This window comes from Vollenhovia emeryi, unplaced genomic scaffold (assembly GCF_000949405.1).
Source record: "Vollenhovia emeryi isolate VEMERY1.0 unplaced genomic scaffold, V.emery_V1.0 DF939384.1, whole genome shotgun sequence".
NCBI classification, from domain to species: domain Eukaryota; kingdom Metazoa; phylum Arthropoda; class Insecta; order Hymenoptera; family Formicidae; genus Vollenhovia; species Vollenhovia emeryi.
In genome coordinates, this window is record NW_011966982.1 from 27,753 (window position 1) to 45,592 (window position 17,840).

A 17,840-nucleotide genomic window follows, 5' to 3' on the forward strand; every position below is an offset into this window, starting at 1 on the left:
CCTTTGACTAGTCAAAGGACTCAAAAGTAATATTGCACATACTCAAGAGATAGCAGCACTAATGGCGCCTAACAAGATGGCTGAAAGCTAAGTCCCCTTCCCCACCAAGGCTTCAACCCCCCGGCCCTAACTCTCCGTCCTTCAAGTCCATGGTCGGGACGGTCTGTCACCGCGTTTACGTGACAGATGTGTTTCGCGCGATTAATCCGCTTCGTTAATTCGCGGTCGCGCGGTCGCGAGCGTGCACGAGGGTAAACGCAAGCGAGCCCCCTTCTCCCGCGCGTGTAGAGCCACGCGTCACCGCCCGTCGCGGTGCTGTCATCGCGTACGAAAAGTCGAGGAGCTCCCGAGAGCAGGCAGAGAAGGAGAGACGGAAGGAGAGCGAGAGAGCGAGCGTCGAAGGAAGGAGAACGCGCTTCGTCAAATGTCCCGCGGACGAGGCGGTTAGACATCTAATTCTCTGGCGAGCGGCGAGGAAGAGAGAGTGAGAAAGGGGGGGAGAGCGAGAGAGAAAAAGGTAGAGGGCGACAGGTTGAGGGAGAGTGAGACAGAGAGACTCGGCCAGCTGGTCTTGCGAGGTTGGTGGGTCCGTCGCGAACGCCCAGGAAGTACCGTCCGCGCGGCGCCCGAAGGCCCGACGTGGTGAGCCGATAATCGTCGCCCGGGGAGGTCTCGGCGGCGGCCCACGCGACGCGACGACAATGGCAAAGACGTACGATTATTTATTCAAGCTGCTGCTGATCGGCGACTCCGGCGTGGGCAAGACCTGCGTGCTGTTCCGCTTCTCCGAGGACGCGTTTAACACCACCTTCATCTCGACCATCGGTACGTTTGCCGATCGGCACGCTGGTCGTCCTGACCTTCCCCGTCTCCTCCCCCACCGTCCCCGCGATCCCCGACCTCGCGTTCGCGCGCTCCTCGTTAATCGCTGGCCGCGCGGCGCCGCGCGCGGACCGGGGTGTGTCTTCGGGGAAGATCGCCCGCCACCGCGCGCGCGGGACCGAATGTCATCACTCGATAGTGGACAAAGGGCACATTATGCCGCGCCGCTCACAGTGACGTGATTCATTCTGTGCCGCGTGCCCGGCGAGGCTGCCCTCCTGGATCTCGATTCACTGTCTCATTCTCTACGTTTCAGGCATTGACTTCAAGATTCGTACCATCGAACTGGACGGCAAGAAAATCAAGCTACAAATATGGTAAATATACGCCTCGCGCCCTTCTCCCCCTGCCGTTCAATTTGTACCGAGTATATTTAACAAAGTCTGTAAGTTGTGCTGCGGATCATGTGCGATGCGACTTAGCGGATGTGTATTGGCGCTTGCAGGGACACCGCTGGACAAGAAAGGTTTCGCACCATCACCACGGCTTACTATCGTGGCGCGATGGGGATCATGTTGGTGTACGACGTTACGAACGACAAAAGTTTCGAAAACATAAAAAACTGGATTCGTAATATAGAGGAGAACGCGTCGGCGGACGTTGAGAAGATGTTATTAGGCAATAAGTGTGAGCTTACAGACAAGAGGCAAGTGACTAAGGAGAGGGGCGAGCAACTGGCTGTCGAGTACGGCATTAAGTTTATGGAAACCTCGGCCAAGTCTAGTATCAATGTGGAAGAAGCTTTTTATACTCTGGCACGCGATATCAAAGCAAAGATGGAGAAGAAACTGGTGAGGAGACATGAATCATACCGTATACACTTCAACCAGATTGTGGATATTGATTGTCCAAACATAGATTATTTCTGTAATCAATATTTGATATTTCCCTGTAATGATATGCTGCAATCAGTATTTCAACACGTCAAGTCCGTCACATCTGAAGCTCGATAGCTGTTAATAATTGATATAATATAAATTAGGGCGAGATACGCTTAAATCGTACGGTTTTCACTTACAAACATATTTTCTTACGTGTACTACGAAATAACCACTGTTTCTCTGTTTCCTGTCTCTGTTTCTCTGTGTTTGGTGCTGGCTATCTTGGCAGAAGGTAACTCTCTTCGTACACCGTTTAGTTAATTATGCATCTCGTGTTCTATATCTACGTAACTTAGTTAACTAACAACAACATTCTGTGATGACGTATCACTGCATCTTGTACCATCTGTGGCTACTGTTCATTAATTTATCTTGACTATCGCGTTGCGAGCAAACGCCTGCTAAAAGAATATTGCGAATACGCTAATCATTCGATCTGTATTAACTTAAACAGTATCATCTGCTTCAAATATTCCTTGCACCTCTGATATAAATTCCGATCTACATGTCTTGCTTGAGAAGTATGCCTGTCACTTTTGCATTCCACTGCACTAAGTTTGCTTAATATCTGGGTTTACGTTACGTCACTCACAATTAACTTTGCGATAAATATGTCTAATAATGAAGCAAATGCAATGATAAAACGCAGTCTGTTAGTTTGCATCGAGTGTAACACATTAAATAACTGCTGGACTGAGCAACGAATAACATTTTGTCTGGTTATGAGCCGAAAATGGCGTGAGATTCTGATGAAATTTTCGTGCACTAATTATACCTGTTCAATTGATGTCGTGCATCCAGCTAATTCCGTGTCTTGTTTTGCACAGGAGGCATCGAATCCACCGAAAGGCGGCGGCCATCAGTTGAAAGCTTCGGAACCACAGAGGAAGCCACCTAGTTGGCTCGCCCGTTGTATTATACTCTGACCCCCCAAATATTTTCAACTGTTCAAGGAGGCGCATCTATTTACTATCATTATTTACTTATGTTCATTTCGTCGAACAAAACCGATGTTCTGTGGAACTCTTCACATCCCAAATATCGGGTATAGTGGGTTTATTCCTTGACAATGAAACGTTATCACGTCGTATTAAAGACTCGGAAATTATTTGCATGAATGTATTTTTTTTCTGCCGAAGAACCCTCAGAGGAGAAAGTATTGAAACTTTTATATTTTTATTGTAGAGAAGAGGATGTATTGTTTTTTAGTTGAATGAAACTGCTGCAGTCTGTTATATAAATATTCTACTTGTTAATCGATATAAATAAATGGACTTAGACGAAGTAGTCCCGCGGTAATTTAAGTTATGACCGTAATGTGATCCAATGTCTTGCTGCGTCTCTTAAGGAATTTATAATGTAATTTATTAAATATCAGGTGAAAATCATGTCAGATGTGATATATTAAACACACAATGAACTTCTCCTCTGGTTTTCTTGTATCAAGGGTAATGGTTGACTTCTTTTTTTTTTTAATCGAAATCGCTATTAAGTGTAAAAGTATGTGTTACTTAATTTTTTATGGCAATGGGATGAAGTATACAACTTCTTATGCACGAAATTCTGCAATTTATATTTCAACCTGATTTACATCGCGTGTTTCTCTTATCGAAGGACCATGTGTCTATAAACGTATGTATACACATAAATACATATACATATATGTATATGTATATATACATATATCTATGTGTATAGAAACATGCATCACACACCATACAACATCACATACAATGACTAAAAGTAAGGGAAAAAATAAGATTAAGCAGTATAGGTATCACAATCGTTTTTATACTGTTACTAAGCGAATATAGCTTTTTCACAAAATTAACGGGAAAACGTAAAGTGTACTAAGAGCATTAACTGACATAACGAAAATGCCTTGTGACGAATTGAACAAGAACTTTATAGTAACAATTTTGTTATATCACGGATAGTCATAGAATTTTTATTAGGTCTAAAATGAAAAAAAAGAGGAAACGAGCATAAGTGCGCGAAGCTTATCTTCCGGCGGACTTGCTTTGCATATAGAATTAGACTTGTTTACAGGGATCTGTAGTGGAAAAAAAAGAATGAATAAACAAATCTTCGTTCGCTGGTTGTCATGATGTGCATCTTGCAAGTTTGCATTTTTACCATCGGAACTTGTTCAACTTATACTTAAATATACAAACGATTATTATATAATACATTTTTTATTAATCCTGTACGTAACACGTGTCAGTATATTTATTGATAAACTCCTATCCCGTTATACTTTATGTAGATGGCCGAGATAATTGTCCGATGCTCGGATGTGCGCGATGATTTACAGATTCTTCCGCGGGGTCCGCGTTCTTGACCGTCGTCGAGGCTAGCTTGTGTTCCAAATCATTGATTTTCGCTTGGTTCTTTTGGTGTATCGCGTGCGCGCATAGACCGACGGTTTGTAAGCGCTGATTGAAGATAATAATCTCTTTGCAGGATTTCTGCAGGTGCTGATGCTCGTCTTTAAGTTTCGTGATTTTGCTAAAAGGTCAAGGATGAATTATTTATCTACAAGATTACATTTTCGCTTCATTATTGATGTTATCGTGGCCGAAAATCGATCGGAGAATCTACTATGATGAGCTAGGATTGGAAGCAAAGTCGCGTATACAGATTCTATGTAACGTTGTATAAGATTGAATGTTTCATTTAATTGTTGCTGTAAGAGGACTCAGTCGAGAACACTGAATATTTGACGCATTCACGAGGAAGTCAAACGAGGAGTCAACGTACTGATCGACAGCGGCAATAACGCGCGCATTGTCACGTTCAAGCTGCCTCAACGTCTGTTCCATTCTCTTGTTACTCGCCTCCTTCTGACGCAAGTTTTCCTCTAAGCTGCGTATTTTAATTTTACACTCGGCCTCGTGCACCTTTGCGGCTGCGGCCTGACTCATCAGGGACCCGTATTGTTTCGCCATCGTCTCATACTTCACTCGTAGCTGAACAGTTTCCACCTGATCTTTTGTTTGCTGCTGCTGCGACTCATTCGCCATCTCCGTGACCACTCTCAGACGCATCTTCAGCTCGTAGGAGATACCGCGTTCTTTTTCCAACTCCAACTCCGTGCTGTATAAAGCGTGACGAGCTTCCAGAAGTTCCTTCTGCATCGTCTGCAGGGTGTTCTATTCTCGAAATGTACAATTCGTATTACATAACTGATAATGGAACCAGCCACCGTAAAAAGCACTTGTTTATTTCTTTTTATTAAAAGAAATAATTCTTATTTTAATATTATTACGAAACTTCTCGATTTGAATAAAGGGTTAAGAATCTTTTAATGCGATACTTGATTAAGAATACTTTCATTAAGAATCAGCATCACTTGAGTTATCTAGGAATTTTAAAATAGAGAATAACATTTTTGTTCAGACAAAGAACTGCGTCATATTCGTAATTGGAGACGACTTTGCATCGAGCTTCGATTAACTCAATCAATAAATTCCATCGGCAGAATTGCCTACAGCAAAAATTTTAATTAATACAATTACATTAGAATTAATTGTTTAACATATTCGTCGTCTCTAATCTAGTCTTTCTTTTCTCATATTTAACAAAAATTGATTATTCTATCCATGCCGGTCTAGATTTTACCAACATGACCCTCAGAGTGATGTCGGCCAAATTCCAATTAATATTTAATTCAACCTGCAGAATTGCAAAATTTCCAGCTGTATAATTCGTAGCCTTAATTTAAAATTCCCTTCTCTCTCTCTCTCTCTCTCTCTCTCTCTCTCTCTCTCTCTCTCTCTCTCTCTCTCTCTCTCTCTCTCTCTCTCTCTCTCTAAGTATTAAAACAATAAAAAATTAATCATTCTATCCACATGGACGCAAACTGGTACACGTATTGCTTATTAATCGCCGATTAAATTAATCGCAGTTCGTTCAAAGTCGCGTCCAAAAGTACGCTCTAAACATCCACGTATCATCCTGCAGTATCTCCGCATGTCCATTGATATTCGTGAATTGATTTAAGAACATATATAGGTCCATGCTGGGCGCAAAGGGTTAAGTGCGCTTCGAGTGTTAATCAATATGGCCAGTCGCATTATTCACCGCGTTGCTCTGCAACTCGTAGAACTTTTCACGAAATTGCCGCTCCAGTTGAGAGACGTCCTGCATGCTCAGTCTATTTCCATCGTCCATAATTCGCTACGTACGCTCGCCTTGGAGTGTAATTGCTAATTAACGCGGATCGCGCCTGAAATAAACTGTAATTTGCACGCTTGCAACTGTCTTCAAGTAGAGAAGGCAGCCGACAGGTTTACAAATAAGAAGTTTGATTTGAATGACTAATGACGATGGAACGTTATACGTTTACACTACCTGCAAGAGATGTATTTTCGTTCCCGGTACCCGGGACATGATTATTATTTTACGTGGAACTCGTCTGAAGCCCTCGGCTCTAATTCTCGCATTTGCGATTACCTTCATGTAGGAAGGCAAACCGCGAGTTTTCAAATGTAGTACAACTATGGGATTGATCGAATATCAATGAGATCGCGATTTCTTTCCCGAATATAACATCGAATATTTAATTCTGATATACATATATATGTTTACATTTTTTATCTATCTTATTTTCTTATTTATTTGTTATATATAACGAATAAAAATAATTAGATTAAAAATAATGAAAATGTAATATATGCATTAAGATTAAACAAATTTGTATATCATATATATGTATATGTCTAATAAATATGTGTAATGTATATCTAACTTGTTCTATTATCCATTTGTTAATATATTTGATATAATCTTATCTTGTTTTACACACACGGTGCGTCCTTTCCCGCTCTCGTAAATCTTGGCTGTACCCGAGCTCGCATTTGTACCTGGTTTCATTTTCATTTTTCGCTCTTAAAACACTCGAATAATGCCCGAGCGTCTCTTCATTTTTCATTCTCATGTACTGCTGTATTAACTCTCCAAAAAGAAACGGAAAAATAGGTCACAGATGCTTAAAACAGGAACAAAGTGATTCAGAGATCTCTTCTCGCGATAACACCTCTATATAGGATCCGTCTACAGGGTGCCTCGTTTCATCACTTGCGCTTTATACAATTGTAAACAGCAAAGAGAATCCGAAAGGATCTCTCATTAAAAATTGAACACTTCAACAATGGGCCTCTTTATACGCCGCTGTTCACATCTAATTTAATGAGCCAATCTCTGCAATTTTTCATACAATTAAATATTATTTAATGTTTATCCGACTGGATAATGCTACATAAATGATATTACTAGAATCTGCTCGAGATTAGTCACTTAGCGAGCTACTTAGAACTTCCTGTTTATCATTGTAAACTTTACAGAATCGGTGAACGTTATCACCCTGTACATCCGCGGCCAGAATTACAGATCTGGCACATGGACCAAATGGAGTTCTGGGTTGAAAGCAGCGGCGATGAGAAAAGAGACGGAGAGAGCGAGAGAGCGAGAGACGGGGATAAAGAACAGGGGGTGGCCGCATGCGCATCCCTCGGAATAGCGAGTCTCGGGCCACCCCCGCCGATTATGGATGTTTAGTATCGACGTTGTTGCTAGCGTATCGTCGCACGCTCCCGCATCCGATTGCAGGGTGTGATAATCGGGCTCGGTGCTGACGCGAGAGAGTGTGTCCTTCCGGTTCGGCGCGAGATAATGAGCGGGGCCGCGTGACGGCAGCCGGGGCCGATCGGCGACGCGCGATCATGCGTCCGCCTCGCTACCACGCCGCGTTAGCGTCCCTCGTCGTCGTTAATCATGGTCCTGCGTGACCGGGGTCTGCCAGGACACCAGCAGCATGCCGCGCGACGACCGTTCAGGAAGGACCCGTGCACGTGTCGCCGCGATAGCGACCACGACGTTGCTCCTGCTCACGCTGAATATCAAGTGCATAGGTGCGTGCACATCGTCCGCAGGATATCCCCGTGCGGGTCCCTGCAATGGAAAGTCGACTTTTAAAGAACGGCGGAATTGATAAGGAATACTCCGGAGTAATTAAAGGATCGAACACAGATATCGAAGGCTCCAAGCGACACAGTTACGTTTAATAAATGTTACCAATTCATTTTAAACGCGTAAGGTAGAAAAATAAGCGTTTAAATCTCTTTTTAAATTATTTAATGGATCATAAAAATGTTTTATAACGTCTATCTCAATGTTTCTTGACTAATTTTAAATACTGTTTTTACACGAGGTATTTCGACGATTTCATTTAAGTTTTTATGGCGTATAAAACGTATATCATATGTATTTTTATGCATGAAGACATATTGGGTGAACATTTTCTAAACATTTACTAAACGTAAGTGGTCTGCTTGAGATAGAATTTGTTAAGTTCCTGAAATTATTACAAGGACCGTTGATTGATGATTGCATCAAGACAACTGATTTTAAATGAGAGATTCTGTGTTTCTGTTTAAAGATCCATACAAATATATTATTTTCCTTCGAAGGAAAATATTAATTGTATCTATTTTATCATAATTTACTTGAAATGTGATATTTCGTGTAAATCTCTTCTCAATACACGTAAAAGAGAAAACGGAGATTTCAAAAACCGGATTTCAACTTCAAGAAATATAAATTACTATTTACAATTTTGAATTTTTAGCACACGAGATTAATCTTTATTCCAGTTAGTTTTAATTGTATCATTTTACAGAAAGATCCACAATTTTCTATTTGTTAAGACTTAAGTTAGTGTGACGAGCGTGGCGTAGAGAAATGTGCGCTGCTTAGTAAACAAATGAACGAGAAGTTCCGAGCTCAAATTCACCCACGGATACCGCTGGTTTTTTCGGACTTCTCTCGGAGAGAAGTGGAAACTACCGAGAGTATCCTGCCATACATATCCCTGTCCTCCGAAAAGAGGGTTGGCGAGAGGCTAACAACCCCTCACCGTAAAAATTCACCGTCGCGAATACACACAATGAGCTTCGGATGGAGGCAATTTATTATGAAGGCCAGGGCCCACTTGGGGCTGTAGAGCCGGTCATGATGATGAAGACTCAAGTTATCTCAAAGTAACATTCAAGGGAAAGCACGTGCAACCCTTTAGCACCATCAGACGCGATGATAATGCAACCACGGTTTCGTTGTGTACCACGCGATCGAGTCCGATCGATCTCTATTTCGGCGTTCATCGCGCAAGCCGCTATAAAACGTGATCGATCTCCGGACGCTGTTGCGAGGGTGTGAGCGAGCGTGCGCGAACTAAAAGATACAATTTTAAATTCTCCAAAACATGTCGTACATGCTTCCAGATACCGAGAATTTGGAACGGGGAGGTATTTGCGTATTGAAAGGCCTTCATCCTCTTCTTATCGTCACCTATAAACATCTCACTATATCTGTGAGTATATCACTTCCATGCTTTTCTTTGGCAGTACAATTGTTAACATTGAAACTTGATAAGTTATCGGTAATAAGGAAGCAAATTAAAAAATGTACATACATAAAAATAAGTACAATAAGTAAACTTAAAGTCTTATTGCAAAGATCCTCACATTTGAATCTGCACATTTAATACGGCTATAATTAATACCGTTAATTAACTACAATTTTCGAGAATTTAGTTGCTGAAAAAAGTAATCAGTAAAAATATAAGCCTACTCTCCTTTTTACACGGTAAATTAAATATTTTAAGTTTTATCATCCGTCGGCTGTAAAGCTTCACGTTGCAGTTAAGAGTAAAAAAATTTTAGGTGAAAAATACGAAGAAACCCGACGGAGTTAAAAATGTTGAAAAGTCAGGAGTTTCCTCATTACATTCTAATTTTCGGTCTCAAATATTTTAAAGAACAAATGTATGTTACAGGTAGACACGATCGGCGTACCTAATAACGAACGGCTCATGGTGAGATGTCGAGAGATAGGTAAATACAAGTTCATCGGCGATTCTTCGTTGCACTGCCACAACGGCGCGTGGGACGGAAAGACACCTTACTGCGTGCCTACCACGGCGATCTCCAATTACACTGGTACGTCGTAATGTCTCGTATATAATTTTAGACTTAAATACAACGCAAGTGTCTGGAAGATCCTGCAAGAACAGCAGATGTCTATTTAACTGTCTACTCCAATTCAGAAAGTGACTGATGAAAAGTACACTCGGAATATATACTTAAACATCTTTCGATGTCCCGGTTCTTTGCGTTGTACGGGTCGTCGTTAACAAATGCCTTTCTAATTTCGATCCTCGCGTTGTCCGAGGATCAACAGAAGATGTACCGCCGACCATCGTCTTCGGTCTACCTGCTGGCTCGGCCGTAGTAGAGCCGACCGGTGCACTCGCCGTCTACCCAGGAAGTATCCTGCATCTGGAGTGTCTCTTCGCCAGGAAGCTGGGCAACCCCGTATGGACGTGGAATTCAGCCCGCCGGTATCTGACGGGTGAGTCACCGGGAATTATCGCAAATCTGAAAAAGGAGACCTTGAACTTTTGCATCCACTGAAACGCGTTAAGATTTAAAGATGAGATCTTTTTCAGTTTAATGATTTTGAACATTCGTTCTTCAATGATTTATATTTTACTTACTCGTCCTAGGATGGGCGATCGCTCCACGGGAAAGGAACTGGAAGTTCCGCCTGTCGATGTACTATGCCAAGCCTCAAGATTCCGGAATGTACACGTGTACCACACCTCAGGGATTGAACAACTCTATAAGAGTTCGCGTCATAGGTACGGCTACTGAGTTACATCTTGTAGAATCAACGAATTTGTTGAAGCTAGAATTCGTCCTTAGAATTTGTTGCACCAATATTGATCAGCGTTCAATAACGACGGTAATTCCCTATCGTATGACTTCAATTTTGCAGACGTTCAATGCCCGGTACTGGATGCCCCGGAGCCGCCGTTAGTCAGTCGCATCGAGGGTAGCCGAATGGGACATAGTGCCGTGTTCGAGTGTCCAGCGGGATACAGATTAGAAGGTGCCTCCAGCATCACATGCCAGTACAATGGTACGAAGCGACGTTTGTTTTCGGCGAGCACAATTAGATGTGAAAATTTTTTAAAAAATTGTGTTCTTGCAGGTAAATGGTCGACGGAGGTGCCGCATTGCGAGACGATCAGGTGTTCAGAGATAAATATCCAAGACAACGCGTTGCTGCAATTGAACGAGCACAATAACACCTATGGCGAGAAGGCCGTCTTCACCTGCATGTGGGGATACAAGCTTTTGGGCTCGCAGAGCATGACATGCGAAGGGGACGGCAAATGGAATGGATCTATGCCGAGTTGTCAAAGTAAAACAATCATTTTGGAATAATTCTACCTTGAAAGAATTCTTTAGATAATAATTATAAACGTGTCTTCAAAAAGATATTGCAACATTCTAAACAATATAATAATGACTATAATTTTTTAAAACTTAACTTCTTTTAATTACGAAAGTACATCCTTTAGGAAAAGGTTCTTTATGAAGTCAATATTGAATTTTGATTAGAGAGATATAAAATTATGATCTTCGCAAAAATAATGCTATAGTTAACAAACGATGACGTCTGCAGAGATCACTTGTCCTGTACCGGAAACGCCACAAAGTGGACGCATCGTCGAGCAACCGCGATATTCTAATAAAAAGCAGAATCACGTGCGGACATACAAAGTTGGCGCCTTAGTGAGATTCGCCTGTCAACCAGGTCACCAATTGATAGGAGAAGCGGCTACTATATGCACTGAGAACGGTACTTGGACTCACGATCCGCCCGTATGTGAGTATCCTTACAGCTAATTGTAAGTTTTATAATCTTCTATACTTCGAGTATAATCAGCGTGAAATGATTGCGCCCCTTCATTCTGTAATTTTATAAAGAACGATAGCACTAAGAAAATTAATGTGCCGTTCGTTGAGATTCTCAAACAACAAATTAATCGGTTATGTGACATTTCAGGTAAAGTAAGGTGTCCTTACCCAGGTGATCCTCCTCATGGCCGAATCGCTCCTCTTAAGTTTTGGTACAAACCAGGAGATAATATACAGGTGAATAGATTTTCCTTTGTCAAACAATAGGGAGATTAGAGCATAAATATTAATAAAATAGAATTTTCAAAATTATTGAAATGTAATTCTGAAATTTGGAATTTGATAATTTAAACAGATAATTAATATTTGAAACAGGTAACGTGCTCGCCTGGCTACGTGACTCCTCTGGAGCCAGTGAAGAAGCCGTCGTGTCGGGAAAATGGCATTTGGAGCGCACCGCCGCCACCCTGTCGATCTTACAAAGAGGTTTGATGAGCGAATATGGATCGAATACTCAAGAATCCTCACGGACTACTTATGCTATTTTATCTTACATGGACATTCGATATTCATTATACGGGTAGCAAACGTACATTTCGGTACTAAAAGAAACGTGGAAAGGCGTCAAGCACTCATTTTGTTTCCAAGGGTAGACACGTTACGTAAAGTTAATATTATCGAGTGACGAGTATAGTTACAGTTACGATTCGTCGAGTCGACAAATAATCACGAGTAGTTGCCAATGGAAGGAGCGATTTGCGTTAAACGTCGATCACGGAGCGGCCACTTGGTTTATAATTCTCTTCCGGACGTACAACGATTTTAATAAAAGCAAATCCCTTTTTCTTAATACGCCCCTAATAAATATTTTCTCACGACCATTTCCATTTATTTTTCATGATAAAGCGCGATACCGTTTCCTCTCACTACCGGATAGATGTCAAACGAGTGTTAAAATGTTAGCGGCTGACATAGTTACCGTTCTCGTTGCCATAATAACTGGAATGCAGCGCGCAATTAATCGGTTAATGACAATTTCCTCGCTTGCGCGTGATGTGATGTCTAATACTCGATGTTGCACTCCATCAAAGGTCAAAGAACGTCGGGGAAATGGGTCGCGCAAAAGCTCCTAAAGAAATACAAGTGAAGACATGGCTTATCAAAGACAAAATAAGTCGATATCGTGGAATTTTGAAGTTACACGGTTAAGCATTGTTTAAAATTAATTATCTGTCACCCACATGAATTGGAATAGACATATCTCTGCTTCTAACTTAATTAGATAGAACAATAGATATTTAGAACAAGATTTATCTTAGGATTAATATTAATAGTCTTATTTTACTTTTAAAATAGATAATAGAATGTTAGAGTATACAATGTTAGAGAAACGTTTCTACAGATGATATATTTATGACAATACTATTTCTATATTGATAATTAGAATAGAATTTTTTGAGACATATATAAGATAGAATATTGTGCAAGAATTCCCTCTTGACATTTCCAAAATTCTTTTCAAAGTAGCTCAGTAAAGAATATAAACTCTAAATCGTTATACTTTATTGTTCCGATGTATCCAGCGCACGACAAGAAGCTACAGCTGTCGCAAGCGACGAAATTGAAATCGATAGTATCAAGGAAAGTCGCGTCTCTAGAAGTAGACGTTAAGAGAGATCGCGAAATTGTCAACGATCTCCGCGATGACGGTAGACAACGTATCCTCAGATTGCTGAGCGACCGAAGATTTTGTTTGGCGTTTAATCACCTGAAACCATCCGTAAGATTAAGATCCGTAGACCAACATTGCCTTGGAATTTTTAAAAAGTGACTCGAATTCTATAAGGATAATTCTGGGATAAACTGTAATATGAAAATCCCGTAGGAAATTTATGCAGCGGTATGTCAAGATTGCAATTTGAAACGTCGATTCTTGGACAGGCTCTACTACGAGAAAAAGAAAAAACTGGAGCGAGGTGTCGAATTACAGGTAGAAATTACAGGCTGATTTTTACGCGACGTAATAAATGTTCAATATACCCTACGATTGAAATGATAATTAGTAAAGTGCTCACATATTTATATATGAGATTAAGTTAGATACCCATTAGAATATTAATGTACTAAGATATTGTAATATTATGGCGTTCTTTATGTACTCGGTATGTAATATTAAGATTCGCGTACATGTTTTGCGCTAACTTTGAGCCATAAAGATTTCCTCGTTCACCGAATGGCCAGCTGAAATGCAACGATCTGTCGGCCGAGCTCGAGGAGCAAAGCGAATATCTACCGAACTGCGAGCAGCAACGATTGATAGCGCAATTACAGCGATCCATCGCGAAACACAACGCGGCGAAAGACATACAATCGACATACTTGTCGATGCAAAATATCCTGAGAAAAGTAAATCTTCGATTATTAAATACAAGTGGCGCATTCCGATGATTATTTGTATCTCAAAAGCATGAGGAGTTCGATAATTTAAAGATCTTTCGATGCGACCACGTCATTCTCGTTCCTGCGAAATCTTTGTAGGACGCGATATTTTTCGATACCCTGTTGAACATCTTGAAAAAGAACCAATCTTCCCAATGCAAAGCGATGTTGAAGGTGACAGTGATGGGTCAGCTGGCGGCGGAAAATCTCGACGACATCAGACAGAAGTACAAACGAATGTCTCGGGTCGTCCTGCGTAATATGAAAATCAGAGAGCAAATGCTGAGTACTGTACACAGTCAGGTGAAAGATCTGTGGGCCTACGCGCAATCGTTAGTGCGTGTCGAGGTGAGTAATTACAAGACCGAAGGGTCTGTTGATCCCTCTCTCTGCAAGATTGTAAGAAACAATTACAACTATAATAAAACTTTGGTAAAATATACCTAAATCAGTTGAAGAATTTACGTGTCAAGTTGATAGATATGCTATTTACAAAGTCTTTAGATAAAGTTTTAAAGTACCTACCTATCAACTTAATATATACATATAACTTGTACGATGAAGAGATTCAGTATTTAGTATAAGCAAATATTCTCTTGCAACATACAGAGCGTTCACGTTTTTGCGACAAAAGACACCGATGTGCTCGCCAAATTATTAGAAGGTCAGCTAGTACAATTGGAAAATGTCTGTACCAAAGTGAAAGAAGTTCTACTCGTGCGCTCATATCACGATCTGTTATCGAGGTATTTCATTTTGGTCTCCATATATCTTTTTCCATAGTATTTATAATTTTGCGTCACTATAAACTACGTCTCCTTCCTGCGATCAGACTTGAAAATCAATCCGAGCAGAGGACAGCTTTGCTAGCGCGATTAGACATCAATATAAAGAACCGCGAGGTTTTACTGAGCAAGAAAAACCAGGCTGTACAAGTTCTCGAGGGTCTTAAGCACTCCACAAAAACGGCAACAGAACAGTAAATAATTGCCGCAAGACATGATAAAGTATTGAGCACAATTAATGTATTAGAAAGGAATGCTATTAATTACTGATATTTTACTGATAAAAGTATACGTCGTTCACCTCGTCGAGCGCAAATTAATAATTTGAAACATCTCAGGTATAAGATAGATGGTACACAAGATATATTAGAACAAATCGAAATCGAGAAGAAACGTGAGAAGGATCTCAAGGAACAAATAAAAGCTCATAGCGAATTGCTCACGAATGTCAAAGCGGCCCTGCAGAGTATGAACACAATGTTGCTTTGCGTGAGATACACCGACAAAGGAGCGGTGAGGAAGCTGGTAAAAAATAAGAAAGAACCGATAGTGAATGGTAAAGAAAGTATGGACGAGCGCGACGTGCTGGCGGAAATTGAAGGAATGGACACCGATGGTAAAGGAAGTTGCAATTATTAATTAAATGCGAATTCGAATCTTGTCCTCCTTAAGGCTGGTTCTACATTGACCGTATCGCAGCGTCGCAAGCGTCGCAAATCATAGATTCGGCCAATCAGCGTTGACTTATAACTAGTCTACGACCCTTGCGACGCTAAGATGCGACTAATGTAGAACGACCTTAAGACATCAAGTTGCTAGAGTAACAATTTGTCGACGTGATTTTCATATAGTATTGACGCTGCTGTCGAGGATCAGCAGAAAAATAGGCGTTCTCTTCAATATCAGCAATTTCGAGCTCGAGCAGGAGGACAAAGCTCGCGACCTTTATCACACCTACGTGTCGAATTATAATTCCGGTTTGATATTCGGGACCGGTAAAGAGGAACAAATTGGTACGTCACATCTGTCTGTGTCTATAAATTGACAATTTTATCGACTCTTTCTCTATACAAGTCTCACACACACACACGATTCGCAGAGCTGTTGGTCGAACACGAGACGATCGACGCCACTGTTCCAACGCGGGCTGACATCAAGTTACACAGCAGGCAGGTTCTGGAGGCGCACCTAAAACTGGAATGACTCGTCACAATAAAATGCAAAGCTCGCGAACGATTAGTTTCATTCGTTAGTACAATATGGTGCATTACCGAATTCTCAATCTAGTATTCGTTGAGCTCGTTAACGTGGCCGTATCCCAGCCTCTTCTTTATCATCTCGAATTTCAGCCAGGAAGGTACGTACTTCCTATCGTTGTGGGCCAACGGGAACTTCAATTGTAGATCCGGCCCGTTGAAGGGGTGAACCTTCTTCAGCTTCCTCAGCAGAAACTCCTTTTTTATCTGCTTGGGGTCGCGGTATTTGTCCAGATAGATATTGAAGGGCTCCTTCTTGGGGAACCACTTTTGCTTTTTTATGTACGGCGCGGGGAAATTGTACCGGAATATCGGCACTCTCGTCTTTAATACGTTGTAATAAAATTCCTGGAGCGAGGGCTCCCAATCGGATTGGAAGAACGCCAGGCCGGCGGGCGTCAGATCGTCCTGATATCTCCTGTAAAAGTCCAGCGTTCTCCAATTGCGCTCCTCCAGACTCAAGCAGGGCTTGGCGCGCTTGTACTCCGAGAAGTCCATGCGACGCTCCTGCTTGTAGAGCACGAAGATGTATCGGCAATAGCCGATGCCGTACGGCGCTATCGGTTGCAGATAGTCCACCAGTTCCTCGCCCTCCTGCAGTCGACTCCCAGGGATGTTGCCGACGAACCAGTGGCAGTACTCGCTGTCGCCACTGGTCAGATGGCCGTCCGGCGTGCTCATTGTCAGGGTCCACAGCGACCCGTCCTCCGCGTCGTACGTCACCTCGGGCACCCTGGAAGCTTCGCTCGGCTTGATCACATTACCGGTGTAGACCCTTACCAGTTTGTCGTCCGCTAGATTATAGCTCACGTCCAGCGGGACCGTCGGCATAAAGTAGGCGTCCCCGTACAGGTCGTCGTAGACGCCGTAGTGCTTGGCCAGTCTGTGCGCGTGGAAGGGCCCGTCGGTCCGCAGCCAGTCCTCGCGCACCGTCCGCAGGTCCACCAGCAGCTGCCTCGTGCGCGACAACTTCTCCAGCTCGGCGTCGTTCTTGCGCGCCGCGATCTCACTCGTCCAGTTGCTCGTTATCGAACGCCTGGTGTTCCTGGGCACCGGGTAGCCGATGTTCACCTTGAAATGCAACGTCGGGTCCTTCCAATTGCGCTCCTCGAGACGCTGCCGCAGGGAACGGGCGACGGTCGGCGGTTTCCCCCGTACACGAAAGCCGTGACGAACATGCTGGCCCCGCGGAACGAAGAGCTCGAGACAGCGCAAAAGTCTGACCGACATGTCGCGACAGATATACGTACACCCGTGCTCGCCGCGAGTGGAATGTTCAGCAGTGCATCGTGTTATTTATCAGCGCCGATAAAAATCTGAAGGGGTTAGGTCTTCTACCTCGGCCTCCTTCATTACGTCGTTGGCGCCGACCAGCGCCGACTGCCGGTCGTCCGCGGAAGTTCTAGATCGACAGTTTGAATATCAATAATTTTATACAATAAAGCCCGCTGCAGACGATGCTATTTTTCCTGCTGGATTGCTTGCAATTTAGTAAATTACTAGGAATCCTGAATGCTGATTGGTGCAATGATAGTAATTTACTAAATTGCAAGCAATCCAGCAGGAAAAATAGCATCGTCTGCAGCGGGCTTTATACACAGTTCTGTATAATTTTATAGATTTACACATGCTTTTGTATAAGAATTTTTTTAATATGATAAATTTCTTATTTATAATTATACATATACATATGTATGAATTTTTAAGTCTTTACTCATTTCTTGTATAAAGCCCGCTGCAGACGATGCTATTTTTCCTGCTGGATTGCTTGCGATTTAGTAAATTACTATCATTGCACCACTCAGCATTCAGGATTCCTAGTAATTTACTAAA

The 17,840-nt window shown here is 42.1% G+C and overlaps 5 protein-coding genes across 6 annotated transcripts; 3 read left to right on the forward strand and 2 right to left on the reverse strand.

Moving 5' to 3' along the window:
• The first annotated feature begins 153 nt into the window (after positions 1-153).
• Positions 154-3,970, forward strand: LOC105558084 (ras-related protein Rab-8A). 2 transcript variants are annotated; one of them, XM_012005592.1, is made up of 5 exons: positions 154-825; positions 1,139-1,199; positions 1,328-1,673; positions 1,993-1,995; positions 2,591-3,970. In XM_012005592.1, exons 1-5 carry the CDS (start codon positions 702-704, stop codon positions 2,687-2,689), a joined length of 633 nt encoding a protein of 210 aa, XP_011860982.1. In that variant the 5' UTR covers positions 154-701; the 3' UTR covers positions 2,690-3,970. The 2 variants fall into 2 exon arrangements, with proteins under 2 accessions (XP_011860982.1, XP_011860983.1); XM_012005593.1 differs by lacking the exon at positions 1,993-1,995 and having other exon boundaries at positions 157-825.
• LOC105558083 lies at positions 3,313-6,346 on the reverse strand. The gene is made up of 3 exons (XM_012005591.1): positions 5,847-6,346; positions 4,524-4,915; positions 3,313-4,271 (listed from the first exon to the last, which is right to left on the reverse strand). The coding sequence occupies exons 1-3, from the start codon at positions 5,934-5,936 to the stop codon at positions 4,022-4,024; spliced, it is 732 nt and encodes a 243-aa protein (XP_011860981.1). The 5' UTR covers positions 5,937-6,346; the 3' UTR covers positions 3,313-4,021.
• Positions 6,347-6,474: 128 nt separating this feature from the next.
• Positions 6,475-13,076, forward strand: LOC105558090 (locomotion-related protein Hikaru genki). Its single transcript, XM_012005602.1, has 10 exons — positions 6,475-7,675; positions 9,044-9,132; positions 9,598-9,760; positions 10,002-10,172; positions 10,327-10,461; positions 10,599-10,742; positions 10,815-11,027; positions 11,292-11,495; positions 11,676-11,764; positions 11,903-13,076. The coding sequence occupies exons 1-10, from the start codon at positions 7,579-7,581 to the stop codon at positions 12,017-12,019; spliced, it is 1,422 nt and encodes a 473-aa protein (XP_011860992.1). The 5' UTR covers positions 6,475-7,578; the 3' UTR covers positions 12,020-13,076.
• Positions 13,077-13,100: 24 nt separating this feature from the next.
• On the forward strand, positions 13,101-15,954 carry LOC105558094. Its single transcript, XM_012005613.1, has 10 exons — positions 13,101-13,307; positions 13,413-13,530; positions 13,656-13,689; positions 13,744-13,933; positions 14,066-14,314; positions 14,576-14,712; positions 14,799-14,947; positions 15,026-15,367; positions 15,603-15,764; positions 15,851-15,954. Exons 1-10 carry the CDS (start codon positions 13,101-13,103, stop codon positions 15,952-15,954), a joined length of 1,692 nt encoding a protein of 563 aa, XP_011861003.1.
• Positions 15,862-17,399, reverse strand: LOC105558089 (39S ribosomal protein L38, mitochondrial). The gene is made up of 2 exons (XM_012005601.1): positions 16,023-17,399; positions 15,862-15,945 (listed from the first exon to the last, which is right to left on the reverse strand). Exon 1 carries the CDS (start codon positions 17,235-17,237, stop codon positions 16,035-16,037), a length of 1,203 nt encoding a protein of 400 aa, XP_011860991.1. The 5' UTR covers positions 17,238-17,399; the 3' UTR covers positions 15,862-15,945; positions 16,023-16,034.
• Positions 17,400-17,840: the final 441 nt, after the last annotated feature.